At 59.0% G+C, this 12,020-nt stretch overlaps 1 protein-coding gene across 2 annotated transcripts in view; it reads right to left on the bottom strand.

Moving 5' to 3' along the window:
• Positions 1–701: 701 nt before the first annotated feature.
• Ccdc40 (coiled-coil domain containing 40) overlaps positions 702–12,020 on the bottom strand; it is a 33,869-nt gene continuing 22,550 nt past the window's right edge. For both annotated transcript variants that reach the window (XM_048797551.1, XM_015504093.2), the window contains 8 exons: positions 9,718–9,963; positions 8,890–9,103; positions 7,539–7,708; positions 7,304–7,395; positions 6,054–6,174; positions 3,926–4,114; positions 2,714–2,872; positions 702–1,677 (listed from right to left, as the gene is read on the bottom strand). In XM_048797551.1, the coding sequence (XP_048653508.1) occupies positions 1,438–1,677; positions 2,714–2,872; positions 3,926–4,114; positions 6,054–6,174; positions 7,304–7,395; positions 7,539–7,708; positions 8,890–9,103; positions 9,718–9,963 (1,431 nt within the window). In that variant the 3' untranslated portion in view covers positions 702–1,437. The remainder of the gene's footprint in view (positions 1,678–2,713; positions 2,873–3,925; positions 4,115–6,053; positions 6,175–7,303; positions 7,396–7,538; positions 7,709–8,889; positions 9,104–9,717; positions 9,964–12,020) is intronic.

Raw genomic sequence — 12,020 nt, forward strand, 5'->3', positions numbered from 1 at the left:
CGGCGCAGACCCCGGGCGGGCCGGGCGCGGGTCAGCCGACATGGCGGTCACGTGTAGCGGCTGCCCGCGCAGGCGCGCGAGGCCAGGCGCGTTCTCAGGTTGCGCCGCCACTAGGTGGCGCGGGTCCGGCGGGACAGGTGTCCCCAGGAGAGCGTCCTGCAAGTGGCTGCCTGTCCCTACGGGGTCCAGAGACAAGGCGCGGCGTGGGCACAGCCCAGGCCTTGGTCGCCTTCCTGCGGCTAGTAAGACTCGGTCAAAGCTTGCCAAGCCGCACTCTGCACCTAGGGACTGCATCGTGCCGACCCAGCCCCAGGGCATCCTCGGAAAGACTGGGTGACAGGTTGAAATGAGCCTACATCTGGAGGTTCCTTCAACTTCCCACAATTTACACTTATTCTCTAGAGGAATAGTCAAACATCGTGATAACCCATAAAACCTGTGATTGTGAAAACATTATATATAATGCGAAGCATTTTGTCTTTTTTGCTAAAGTGAGAAAATGCTTACACTAAGATGAACAAATTTTAGGTGTGGGATACAAAGACTGAATGCACACTTCAGTCTTCACGTGCCAGAGGAAGTAAGGAGCGATGCCCAAATACCCACAGCCGTTGCCCTGGGTGGGGAATTAAGACCTCCCCACCTGCTTTATGGCACTGTACTTCTGCAATGTTGTAGAGTCAATAGGCCTCACTCCCATATTCAGAAAGAATGTTTTTATTCTTCAGCTGCAAAATTTGAAAGTGAAATTATTTCATCAAGCATTTTCCTTTTCAGATTTGGAGAAGCCACAGGTAATTGATGCATAGAATTCAAGGGCACAGGAAAAAGGGTTAATGATGGAGAGAGGCTGACAGACGTGGGACAGGCAGACCTGCTGGTCACCTCCCTTGGAAGTCCTGAGAGCCTTGACTTGTCCCTACAGACGGTACATCTGACTTTAACATACACTGGAGGTGGGGGCAGGAGAAGGGGCCAAGTTCTTTGGGGGCTTGGTGGATTTCCAGATGTGCCCCGCCAGAAGCACTGAGTAGGAATGAAATGGCCTTCATGGCCTGGCTGGCCAGTCCTGCTCCATGGGTCCCCTCTGCCCTACCTGCCCCCGTCCCCATACCTGGGACAATATTCCAGGAAGCTCCTGCAGATGGGGGAGTTGCTAAAGCTGGACTTCCACTTGGACCAATCAGCTCAAGAAAGGAAGCAGAAGACAGGCAGCCAGCAGGCTCAGGAGGCACCAAGGGGGCCCTGGGTTGGACTTGGTTTAAGCTGCTGAGCAGCTGGGAACTAATTCCTGCAGGCCGGCCTCTCCATTTCATCCCACAGTGACATTCTGGGGCACACATGTTTTTCAGGAACACAGAAAGACCCCTGAGGGTAAACAGAATTCTGGCCGTCTATCCTCAGGGGTGGGCCTTGGAAGGTGGAGTCCTGAGCTTTCTAGGTGGGCTCCAGCTTGCTGGCAATCTTCTGGGTAACCTTGCTGAGGGCCTCCTGGAACTGGGGGTACTCATCCTGCACATGGGTGAGGATGGTGCTGAGCAGGCCCAACCGGTCATTCAGCCGCCTGTGCTCCATCAGCAGGGATTTCTTCGAGCGGAACAGGAACACGTACCTCCCGTCAATCACAGCCTGCAGGTGCTTGAGGCGAGTCTGCAGGGCCACAATCTCCGAAAGGTTCTGGGTGGGAAAGAGACCCCACGTCAGGCCGTGCAAGTCAGGAGGACACCTGCTCTACCGCAGTGCAGAGCCGAGGGAATGCCAAAGAGGAGCACCGTGCCCAAAAGAGCCCAGTCCCCAAGTTCAAGGTGAGGAGTCTATCCTCCCAAGGGAGCCTTGTTCACCATCGCAGGGAGACATCTTTGACACTGCCGTGTGTCAGGCCTGGTTCCAGACCTGTTCTGGTCTCCATGGCCCTGGCTGAGTCCTTGGAGTCCACTCCCCCTCCTCCCATCTCACACTCACACCACCGTCCGTCCAGTAGGAATCCCACTGGCGGAACTTCTGAATGGTATGCAGAATCCAGCAGCTTCCCTGGGTGGCTGCCCTAGTCCATGCACACTCCAGCAAGCAGCCTCCTGCGTCCACCCTTGACCCTTCACCCAACACTCTCCAACAACAGGGATATCCTGCCAAACAGCAAGTCCCCTCACCCAGCGCCCTTCACCATCTCCTCCTCAAGGTGCCAAGAGAAAGGCCCAAAGCCAGGATCACGCGCCTCCAAGGCTCTGTCTCTCCTTGCCTCCTTCAAGTCTTAGCTCAAGTGCCATCTTCTCCATGTGGCCTCCCAGAACGCCCCACTCAAAATCTCAGTCCCCCATTCCACCCTGATGCCCGACATTCTTCCTCTGCTGAGTTTTCTCCAAAGAATTTATCACCGCCTAACACACCCTGTCTTTTTCTTTATTTATTTTATTTAGCCTCTGTTCTCTTGCTCCCAGCAAGTGGTCTCTGGTGAAGGGTGGGCGGGCATTTTGTCTTTCTGCTCTGTCCTGCAGTCCTGGCACCCAGGATGGGCCCAGCCTATACTCAATAGCTATCGATATTTGCTAAGTGAAAAAAATCAGAGAGTCACAAACATGTGAGCAGCTGGTGGTGCCATCAGCCTGGGCCTACCTGGACCCGAGAGGCCTTCCCTGGGTGGCACCCCCTTCTCTTGCATGTGGCGTACCCCTCTGCCAGGGTGCCTGAGCCCCAGTGACCTCCTGGCTTTTACCTGTCGCTTGAGGGCCACCAGCCGGCGGAGGTCAGCCTCCAGCATGTCGGAGTCCGCCTGCATCATGGACAGCTTTTCCTGCTTCTCAAGGAGGGAGCTGCTCATGAGTTTCTGAGTCTCTTCCAGCTCTGAGATGGTCTTGGTGCACTCCTCGTTGGCCTGGGAGGTAAGCAGAACCTGCTGGGCCCCTGCATGGCCCTCATGTAGCGGACAGAGGAGTGCCAGGCTAGGGCCCGGAGGACAAGGAGGTCCTGGTGGGGAACCGGGAGACACGGGAGGCAGGGAGGAGGGGGACATGGGACAGGAAGCTGCAGAAGGAATGGATGCCAGAGAGGCTGATGCCACAGACGAGGAGCGAGGAAGGGCCTCTGCCTCGGCACCCCGGAGACTTCCAGGGACTGCCCCACAGCACCTGAGTGCCGCTCCCTTCCCCTCCTGAGGAGGAGGCACAGAGAGGAGGCCACATACCCGCCTCATGAGTAGAAGAGAGGGCTCTGAGGCCATGTTCTCAGGTGTCCCCAAGCCACCCACTGTGCAGAGCCATGGCTGCTGTCACATTTAACCCTTTGCCTACAGGGAGGCAGCTCCTGCTCCTACTCCCAGGGCAGGTGTGGAGACGCAGGCTCCACAGTGCCCAAGGCCCACAGCTGGTCAGCGGGGGCTGTGGGCCAACCTGGGAAGTCTGAGCCCAGAGACCCAGCCTGGCAGTCACCAGGGAACCGCAGGCAGGGCACACCGCAGGCTCAGAGGATGTGGCTAGGGGGACAGGAAGGCCGCCCCCAGGAGAGCAGCACACAGAGCCCTGCTGAACACGGGCCAGCTGGGGGCCACCACGTCTTCACTCAGCAGGCTCCAGCGGGGGTCCTGTGTCCCCCTTGTAAAAAGATGGTGGCCAGACCCAGAGGTTGCAGTGACTCCTGTCATCAGAGCAGGACAAATTGGTGTGTCCATTGCCAAAGCTGGCCTGCTGCCCCCTCGTCACGTCCCTGTCACAGCCTTAGCACGGCAGTCCCGACTGCAGCCCTGGAGTGAGTTGCTGAGAGGATTCGCTGACAGGTGGATGGTGGGACTGGGCTGGGGTCCGCAGGCCCTGGACAGGTGGGCAGGCTCCTCGGGGGGCCAGTGGGTGGGGGGGACATAGGGGCACCTCCGGATCCTGGGGCCGCGGGTGGGAAAGCACGGGGGGCGTCCAGGCCTTCCCCCGCTGCCCACCTTGTGCACGTCCCTGATCTTCTTGCGCAGCTCCATCTGCCTGTGGCGGAAGTCCGTCCGGGTGACCGCCTTCTTGTCCATCTTGCTCTGCCCCTCGGCGTGGGTCACGATGGTCTCCCTGCGGGCCACGGCCAGCTCCATGTCGTGGATCATCTTCTCCTGCTGCTTCAGCAGCTGCCCGTGCTTGACCTGGGCACAGGACAGAGGGGCTGGGCGGGGCACAGCTGGTCCTCCGCCGCGGTCCTCCCACTCGGGACGGGAAAGGGGCGTTCCTGAGCAGAGTGGGTGGCTTGGTTGGCGGGGCCAGGCTGGTTTCTTGGCTGTGACAAGCGCACGGAGGTTTGGTGAGAGGTGACACTGAGGGAAGCTGGGTGCAGGGCCTGTGGCCGGGACGGTGGAGCTGGGAGGATCGACCTCAGGGCACAAGGGACTGTTCTGGAGCCACAGAACCGTTGGGGCTTCGACTGTGGCTGTGGCCACACAGGTGTGTGCCAGGGTCAGAACCCAGAGTCATCTTTCCTTTTTCTTTTCTGCAGTCCTGAGGGTTGAACCGGGGGCTCTGACTGAGCTGCAGCCCCAGCCCTTTTTATTTTTACTCTGAGACAGGGTCTTGCTCAGTTGCTGAGGCTGGCCTGGAACTTCGATCTTCCTGCCTCAGCCTCCCAGTACCTGGAATATGGGGGTGCACCATGGCACCGAGCTCAACTGTATGTTAAGATAAGCATATTTTACTGTATGTGAAGATAGGCCTCGACAAAGTGGACTTGGAAGAAAACAAAGCCAGGTGCGGTGGCCACACCTGTGATCCCAGCGGCTCAGGAGGCTGAGGCAGGAGTTCAAACCCAGCCTCTGCAATTTAGTGAGGCCTAAGCAACTCAGTGAGACCCTGTCTCTAAACAAAATACAAAAAAGGGCTGGGATGTGGCTCAGTGGTTAATGTGGCTCAAAAGAAAGCTAGCTAGTTAGCTGAACAAAAACCAGAACTTGGAGTTGGTAGGGACATAACCACCATCACTTGATTTTGAATACTAATCTGGCAGGCTGTGTTAGGAATGTACTTCTGGGGATGGGGACTCAGTCCAGTTGTACAGCACTTGGCCTTGCGGGAGGCCCAGGGTTCCATCCCTAGCAGCACTGAGTGAGTGAGTAAATGAATACGTTGTTTAAAAAACAAATTTGCCTATCAGTAGCCCCCTCTTGGGAATCCAGTGCACAGGAAGATGGACCGGGTGTTACCCTAACACGGTGTGATGGTTAGTTTTTTGTCATCGAGGGCTGCCCAGATAGCTGGTGCCCACGACCCCTGGGGGGTCTGTGAGGGCGTCCTGCAAGAGCCTGGCCTGCCAGTCAGTGCGCAGTAGAGGTCCGCTCTCCCTGGAGGCGGGCGCTGTCTGATGGCTCGGCACTGGCAGGGCACCTGCTAGGTGGTGCATGACCGTGGCTATGTTCTGTGGGATCTGCTTCTCGGGAGAACCCTCAGGGTTTGGGGATTTAATTGTCAGCCTTTTAAGGTAGTGAAGTCTGGATTCTGTGAAGGACCAGATGGCTCTCTGAACCCTTTGTCTTGTGAGTTTCTTCTTGTCCCACAGTGGGACATGTCTCATTAGTGGGCTGAGAAACTGTCTGTGAAATATCAGGCGAGTGCCTTGATTGCTCCAGCAAGGATGAGGTTGTGTTTCTTGAAGTCAGGTGTCCATGCACCGCAGGCTCAAGGCCAGCCTGGGCAACTTAGTGAGACCCTGTCTTAAGTTTACAAAAGGGCTGGGATGTAGCTCAGTGGACAAGTGCTTCCAAGCACGGGAAAGCCCACAGTTCCAGCCTCAGTACCAAGAAAAGAAAAGAAAAAAAAAGGCTGTGTCACTGTGTGCGTGTCCTGTGTTGTTCTGTGATCTCTGCTGGGCAGGAAGGACACAGCGCCTCGGGCCCCCGAGGTGAGGCAGGTCTGGGCCTGTGCAAAGCCTGCGCTTGGTAGGAATTGAGGTCTCTGTGCAGGAGGGAATCTCAGGCATTGTCACCGCCAGGGTGGCCAGGTGGTCCCCCCAGGGGAGCCAGGGCCTCGGCCTGGTCTGGTCCTGGTCTATGGAGGGATGCCTGCCGGGCCCTGCCAGGGCTGCTGCCCTGCACCCACCTTCATCCTGTGGATCTCGGCCTTCATGGTGCGAATCTCTGTCTGTCCTGTCTCAGAGTCCACCGAGGAGCGCATCTCTTTTGCCAGTTGGATTTTTTTCTCCCAAAGCATGATCTGGTGTCTTTGGAGGGAGGAGAGGCAGAGTTAGAGCTGGAGAAACCAGGGGTCTTCTCCCAGGGCTACATCGTGTGCAGCTGGGAGGCACATACTGCAAGGCTCACAGCCTTTGCTCTCTGGCCCCTCACAGAAAAGATCTGCCAGGCCTTGAGACAGACAGGCCTCTGGCAGGTGGGGTGATGGGGAAACAGATGAGGAGGAGGAGGAGAGAAGATTGGGAGGCAGGAAGAGAGTGTGAAGGTCTGACTGAGGAGTTGAGGAAAAAAGGCGACAGACGTCACCCTAAGAGGGAGTGAGACGCCCGCCCGAGGAGACCTGCAGTCTAACAGCTGTAAAGTCTCCAAGGAGCCAGCCCCCAAGGCACTGGCCACGGATGGCTTTATGCTTAGATCATATTAAATTGCTGGAAGAGATGATGGCTTTGCGATTCACCCCCCTGGATGAGGGATTTGAATCATGGTGCATACAGACAGCGCCCGCACAGCACCGTTCCCAAGGGAGTGGACAGAGCCGTGAAGATCCCCGGTGGCTTCAGAGGAGATCCTGTTCCCCTAGTCCTGGGACTGAGCCCAGGGTGCTCCACCACTGAGCTACACCCAGCCCCCCCCTTTTTAAACATTGTTTTTTAGGTGTAGTTGGACACAACACCTTTATTTTATTTATTTGTCTTTATGTGTTGCTGAGGAGCGAACCCAGGGCCTCACACGTGCTGGGCGAGCTCTACTGCCGAGCCCCAGCCCCAGCCCAGCCCTTTTAATTTTCTCTTTTTTCAACTTTGAGACGGGGTCTCACGAAGTCACCCAGACTGGGTTCCAACTTGAGATGCCCCCACCTCGGCCTCCCGAGTAGCCGGGACCACAGGCGCGCACCACAGGGAAACGTTTTTGTCAAAGACAAAACTGAACCAGAAAGAAATGCATCTGCGCAGTGGCTCTCGGGTAAAGAGAGTCGCTTCCCCTGATGCTCACTGGGCTGAGGTCTGAAGTGCGCAGACTCCGTGAAAATAATGGGCGTGTTTGGAAGTTTATACCCAAGACAGCCACTCGACTGGCACCAAGGGTGGCGGGCCAGAGCCTGGCAGTGGGTGGGCGCCAGGACGCTCCAGGGCCCCGGGGATGGTGGGCGGGACTCACTCTGCCTCCACCAGGCTGTTGAGGACGGTGGCCTTGTCCTCCTGGAGCCGCTGCAGCTTCTCCTGCATCTCCATGGTCTCCCTCTCGGCGGCCTGCGGAGGGAGGGTCGGGACTCGGAGGCTGGGGCCAGAGGGGCAGGCCAGCCTCCTGACCCCTCTGGAGAGGACCCCGCGGCAGCACGGGAGCTATGTCTGAGGGAGGACGCCCACCCAGGTCCCGGGGCCTGGGGGGTGACCTTCAGCGAGCGCATGCACTCCGCCTCGGCCACCAGGTTGTCCTGCTGCAGCTCCTGGGAGCTGCCCCGGCTCTTGCTCATGAGCAGGTTGAGCTTCTTGAGGTCGTTGTCCAAGTCCCGCGTGTGGCGCTCGATCTCCTTCTGCTCCTTCTTCTCTTGCTCAATCTTGTCTGCAGCAGAGAGCAGACGTGGGGACCAGCAGGCTCGGGGACCTCCCACAGCGCGGGGACACCCAGGAAGGCAGTGAGGGTCTGCCGCTCTGGAGCTCCCTGGGTCCCCTGGTCCTTCCTGGAGTCCCACCTAGACCTGACCCTCCCAGGCTGGGGACAGGACAGGTCTCTTTCTGGTGCTAAGGTTCCCCATTCCTGGTCCCTTGAGGAGCTGTGGGAGCCCAGGCTGGGGAAGGCGGGTGCCAGGAAGGAAGGGAGTGAGGCTGGGGGCGCTCCCTCCCTGAGAACCTGCAGGGTTCCTTGCACAGCGGGGACGTGGGGTGCTCAGGGATCTCCAGGAAGGGCAGGACTTTGTCCCCAGAACACAGACATTCTTGACATTAACATGGGAGAACGACACCGTCCAGCTGTCCCTGGGGTCCTCTGCCCTCCCTCCACCCTTCATGGCCCGGGGCCTGGTCACCTGATGCTCCACCATCTGCCCCCGCCCAGTGGACCTCAGCCCATCGGCATGGTCTGCATCTCAGGCACCTGGCTTTCCCCATCTGTGTCCACCTGACAGCTCCCCAGGGCAGGGCAGGGCAGGGGAGGGCAGGGCAGGGGAGGGCAGGAGAGGGCAGGGCAGGGGAAGGTAGGGAGGCAGGTCAGGTCAGAGGAGGGCAGGGCAGGGGAGAGCAGGGGNAGGGCAAGGCAGGGCAGGGCAGGAAGGCAGCAGAGCCTTTCAGAAGGGGCCAGGCAGAGCAGCCCCCCAGCCACTGGGCAGCATTTCCAGTAGAGACTTCAAGGCAGAGCTGACCCACCTAGATCCCCAATCCAGGACCAGGGGGACTGAGAGCGTCTCAGCAGGTGGCACGTGGGTGGGTGGTGGCCCAGGAGGCCCCCCTCTCATCCTGGTCCCCTGGCAGACCACTGGGTCTTAGGTGTAGTGTGGTGGAGCCCCAAAGGCCAGCTTTCTAAGCCAGCTGGGGGGGATGGGGTACCACATGGCTGAGCAGGGGCCTTGTCCCCCGAGCTCCCCGGCTTTGTAGGGTCTCACAGGCCCCTCTCTCCAGGAAGCTCTGAGGTCCGTGACCTCAGGCAGTTTTCTCAGCCCTGACCCTGTGACTATGATGTCAGCAGCCAGTCCCCTGCCCTCCCCTCCCGGGGGGCCAGCGGGCGGGCTGGCGCTGCAGGCCACTCACTCTCGGTGCGAAGCTTCTTCTGCTCCATGATGCGGATGTCCTTCCTGAGCATGTCCAGGGCCGCCACCTGCTCCTCCCGCTCCTGCGTGACCTTGACCAGCTCCTGCTGCAGGCGGAGCCAGGTCACCTGGGCCTGGTTGACACTGGCATTGTACTCGTCCATCTGCTTGGTCAGCCTTTTGATTTCCAGCTCCAGAGGCCCTAATTCTTCCCCCTGAAAAGGACACACGTCAAAATGTGGAGCGAGCTTCTGGGTTCAGGCCTCTCTTTGAGTGGGCTGCAGAGTCTTGGATTTCTGCTCTGGGGGCTCGGGGGCTCTCAGGAGGGCTGGGAACCTCCAGTTTGCTGGTTTTGAGGCCCCAGGTCTAAGCCCTAAGGAGCCCTCGTAGGTGTGGCTCTGGTATACAGGGGGCTTGAGCCGCCAAGGCTCAGGTTTGGCTCCTGGGGATCCACTGGGTTTGGGGGATGGAAGAGCCAAAGGGCAGGAGTTACCCGAGAGCTCACGGGCCACCACCCAGGCACTCAGGGACTCGAACACACGGAAAGGTGCGGGGGTTCCAGGACCCGGGCAGTGGGTACAGTCCGGCCTGACACTCATGAGACCACTTCATTTTCAGCAGCAGTGGCCAGCAGGTCAGATCCAGCCCCCACCTGTCTGCCTGGCCCTCAGGCCATTAACAAATTCAAAACTCGGCTGCCCTGCGCTAGGCAAGAAGGCACAGGGTTCTGAGGTCCACCCTGCCAGGCCCTTCCCTCCTGGGGGCAGGGTGGAGCTGAGTGGCTGGGACTTGGTCAGTAGCACCCTGCCCTTCCTGCCTGGCCTCTCACCCCCAGCTCCGAGACCATCTGCTCCAGCTGCTTGTTGAAGAAGTTGATGAGGCCCTGCTTCCTCTCGATGAGGATCGTGCGCCGGGCGATCTCGTTCTCACTGTTGGTGATGAGGTCGTTCACCCTCTTCACCTCCTTGTCCAGCTCGCCCAGCACCCTCTGATGCATGTCCAGCCTGCAGTTGGTGTGGGTGATGTCCAGGGTGGCCTGAGCAATGTCACCATCGAGTTTGGAAAGATGTGTCACCTGAGTTGGTGAAAGGAACTCGGTGAGCATGATTCCCCAGGGTTCTGGAGGAGCGGGCCCGTCCGGCTTCCTGCGGCAGTGGGGGAGGAGGACGCGGCCTTCCCGCGGGAACCCACGTGGCGAATTCTCACTAAGAGAAAGGTAAGGCTGCTGGGTTTTCTTGTTGAACAAACAGCAGCATACGTGGAGGGGCGAGGTAAGACCCAGAGTAGCACAGGCATGCCCACCTGGGAGCTCTCCTCTCCTCCTCCCACAGAACAGAACCAGGTCCACCCTCCACTTATTGGGTTGTAACCCGCTCTGGCCTTTGGCAAATCACTTCTGGTATTCTAGGTCATGTACTTAATTTTTTTTTTTAGTTGCCCATGGACATAACACCTTTATTTTATTGATTTTTATGGGGTGCTGAGGATCAAACCCAGTGCCTCGCACATGCCAGGCGAGCGCTGTACCACTGAGTCCCAGCCCCAGCCCCTCCAGTCATGCACTTTTTAGCGGCTGTACGACACCAGGTTTTGTGACAGCGTATGAGGCAGCCATGATCACCAGATGGCCATTCCCGACTTCACCCGTCCCTACTGGGGCACTGTGTTGCTGCTCTGGGCGGCTGGCAGACATCAGGGAGGAACACGAGACCCCTGCCTCTTGGAGCTCGCAACCTATTATAAATATTACTAAATAACGCTGCAGAAAACACCAAACTTCTTTTGTTTTCAATGGGACCAATGTCCTTCCATTTTTCTGAAAAGCTGGACAAGATTCTGGACAGAAAAGATCCTTCTGTGGAGCGCAGACCCCACTCAGGCCGGGGCGCCGGCTTCTGGTGGCCAACACAGGCCACAGGGACAGGCTCCCCGCTGCCCCAGGCCTCACGGCCACCTGCCTCCTGCTGGGCTCTGTTGGGGAGGGAGACAGATTCAGGCTTCCCTTCCTGCGAAGGTCACTGAGAGGTCAGTGTGAAGATCCGGAGGCAGCCAGGCTCAGCACCAACTGGTCCTGGGGACAGGCAGAGGCTGTTGGCTCAAGAACAGGGTCCTCCTCCCTCTCAAGGCCCAGGGGCTCCTGCCGACTCCAGCCCTCCTGGGGGCCACCTCGGCCTCTCCTCTGTGACCCCTACTGGCTCCACGCCCCACACTCACTTCTGACTGTAAAGCCCAGACCCCACCCACCTGGCATCGAATGTCCAGCCTCTCTTGTCTAGTGGGAATGGCTCGGCCCACCGGCCCTCTCTGGACCAGCCCGATGCCCATTTCTTCTGGCAAGGCCACCCTGAGACAGGGTCCATGCGGGGGTCAATGCCTCCCAGTGCCCACTCTCTTCCTGCTCTCCTGCTAGGGGCTCCGCTTCCTGGGTCCCTTTCAACCTCTGCCCCACAGGCTCCCTCTGTCACCAGCCAGGTCACCCAGAAAGCTCTGCCTGCCCATTCAGGCTCAGGCGCCTTGTGCTCCTAAGGGGACCACCCTGTCCTCCCCCAGGACAGCGGCACTGTCCCCAGTTAACTGCCTCCACCCTCCTTGACCCCTGCTCACCCTCCCTCTGATCCTAACTCTGGATGGAATCCTGTCCGTCCACCCTCTGTTCACCTTCCCAGATATGCCCTCGCCTCTGCCCTGCCCTGCCTGCCCCCAGAGCTGGCCTTTAGAGCCTTCAAACAGTGTCCCCTGTCATGGTGGACGGATTTGTTGGTCTGAGACTCTTTCCTGCCCTCTTCTGGACAGAGGTGGTAGCACATGCTTGGCCCTGGCAGCTACCCAGGAAGGAACAGGGCAGGGACCTGGGGACCTGGGACCTGGGGATCTGCCTGGCTGCCACACCAGGGCCAGGCAGTCTGCTTCACTCACACCCACCATGCTCCTCACGGGCTCAGAGCACCCAGGACCACCTGCTTTTCCTGCCTGGTGGTTGTGGCCCCTGCTCTGCTCCCAGGGAGCTGCCATGTCAGCTGGGCTGTCCAGGCCCCTGTGGCCACCTGGTTCCAGCCCTGTGTTCCCCACTTCCCTGGTGCCATCAACCAGAGCGAGCGGCCCTTCTCCTGGGGTGTCTGGGGTGGGTGGGTG

The sequence above is a fragment of the Marmota marmota genome, unplaced genomic scaffold (genome assembly GCF_001458135.2).
Source record: "Marmota marmota marmota unplaced genomic scaffold, marMar, whole genome shotgun sequence".
Taxonomy (NCBI): Eukaryota; Metazoa; Chordata; class Mammalia; order Rodentia; family Sciuridae; genus Marmota; species Marmota marmota.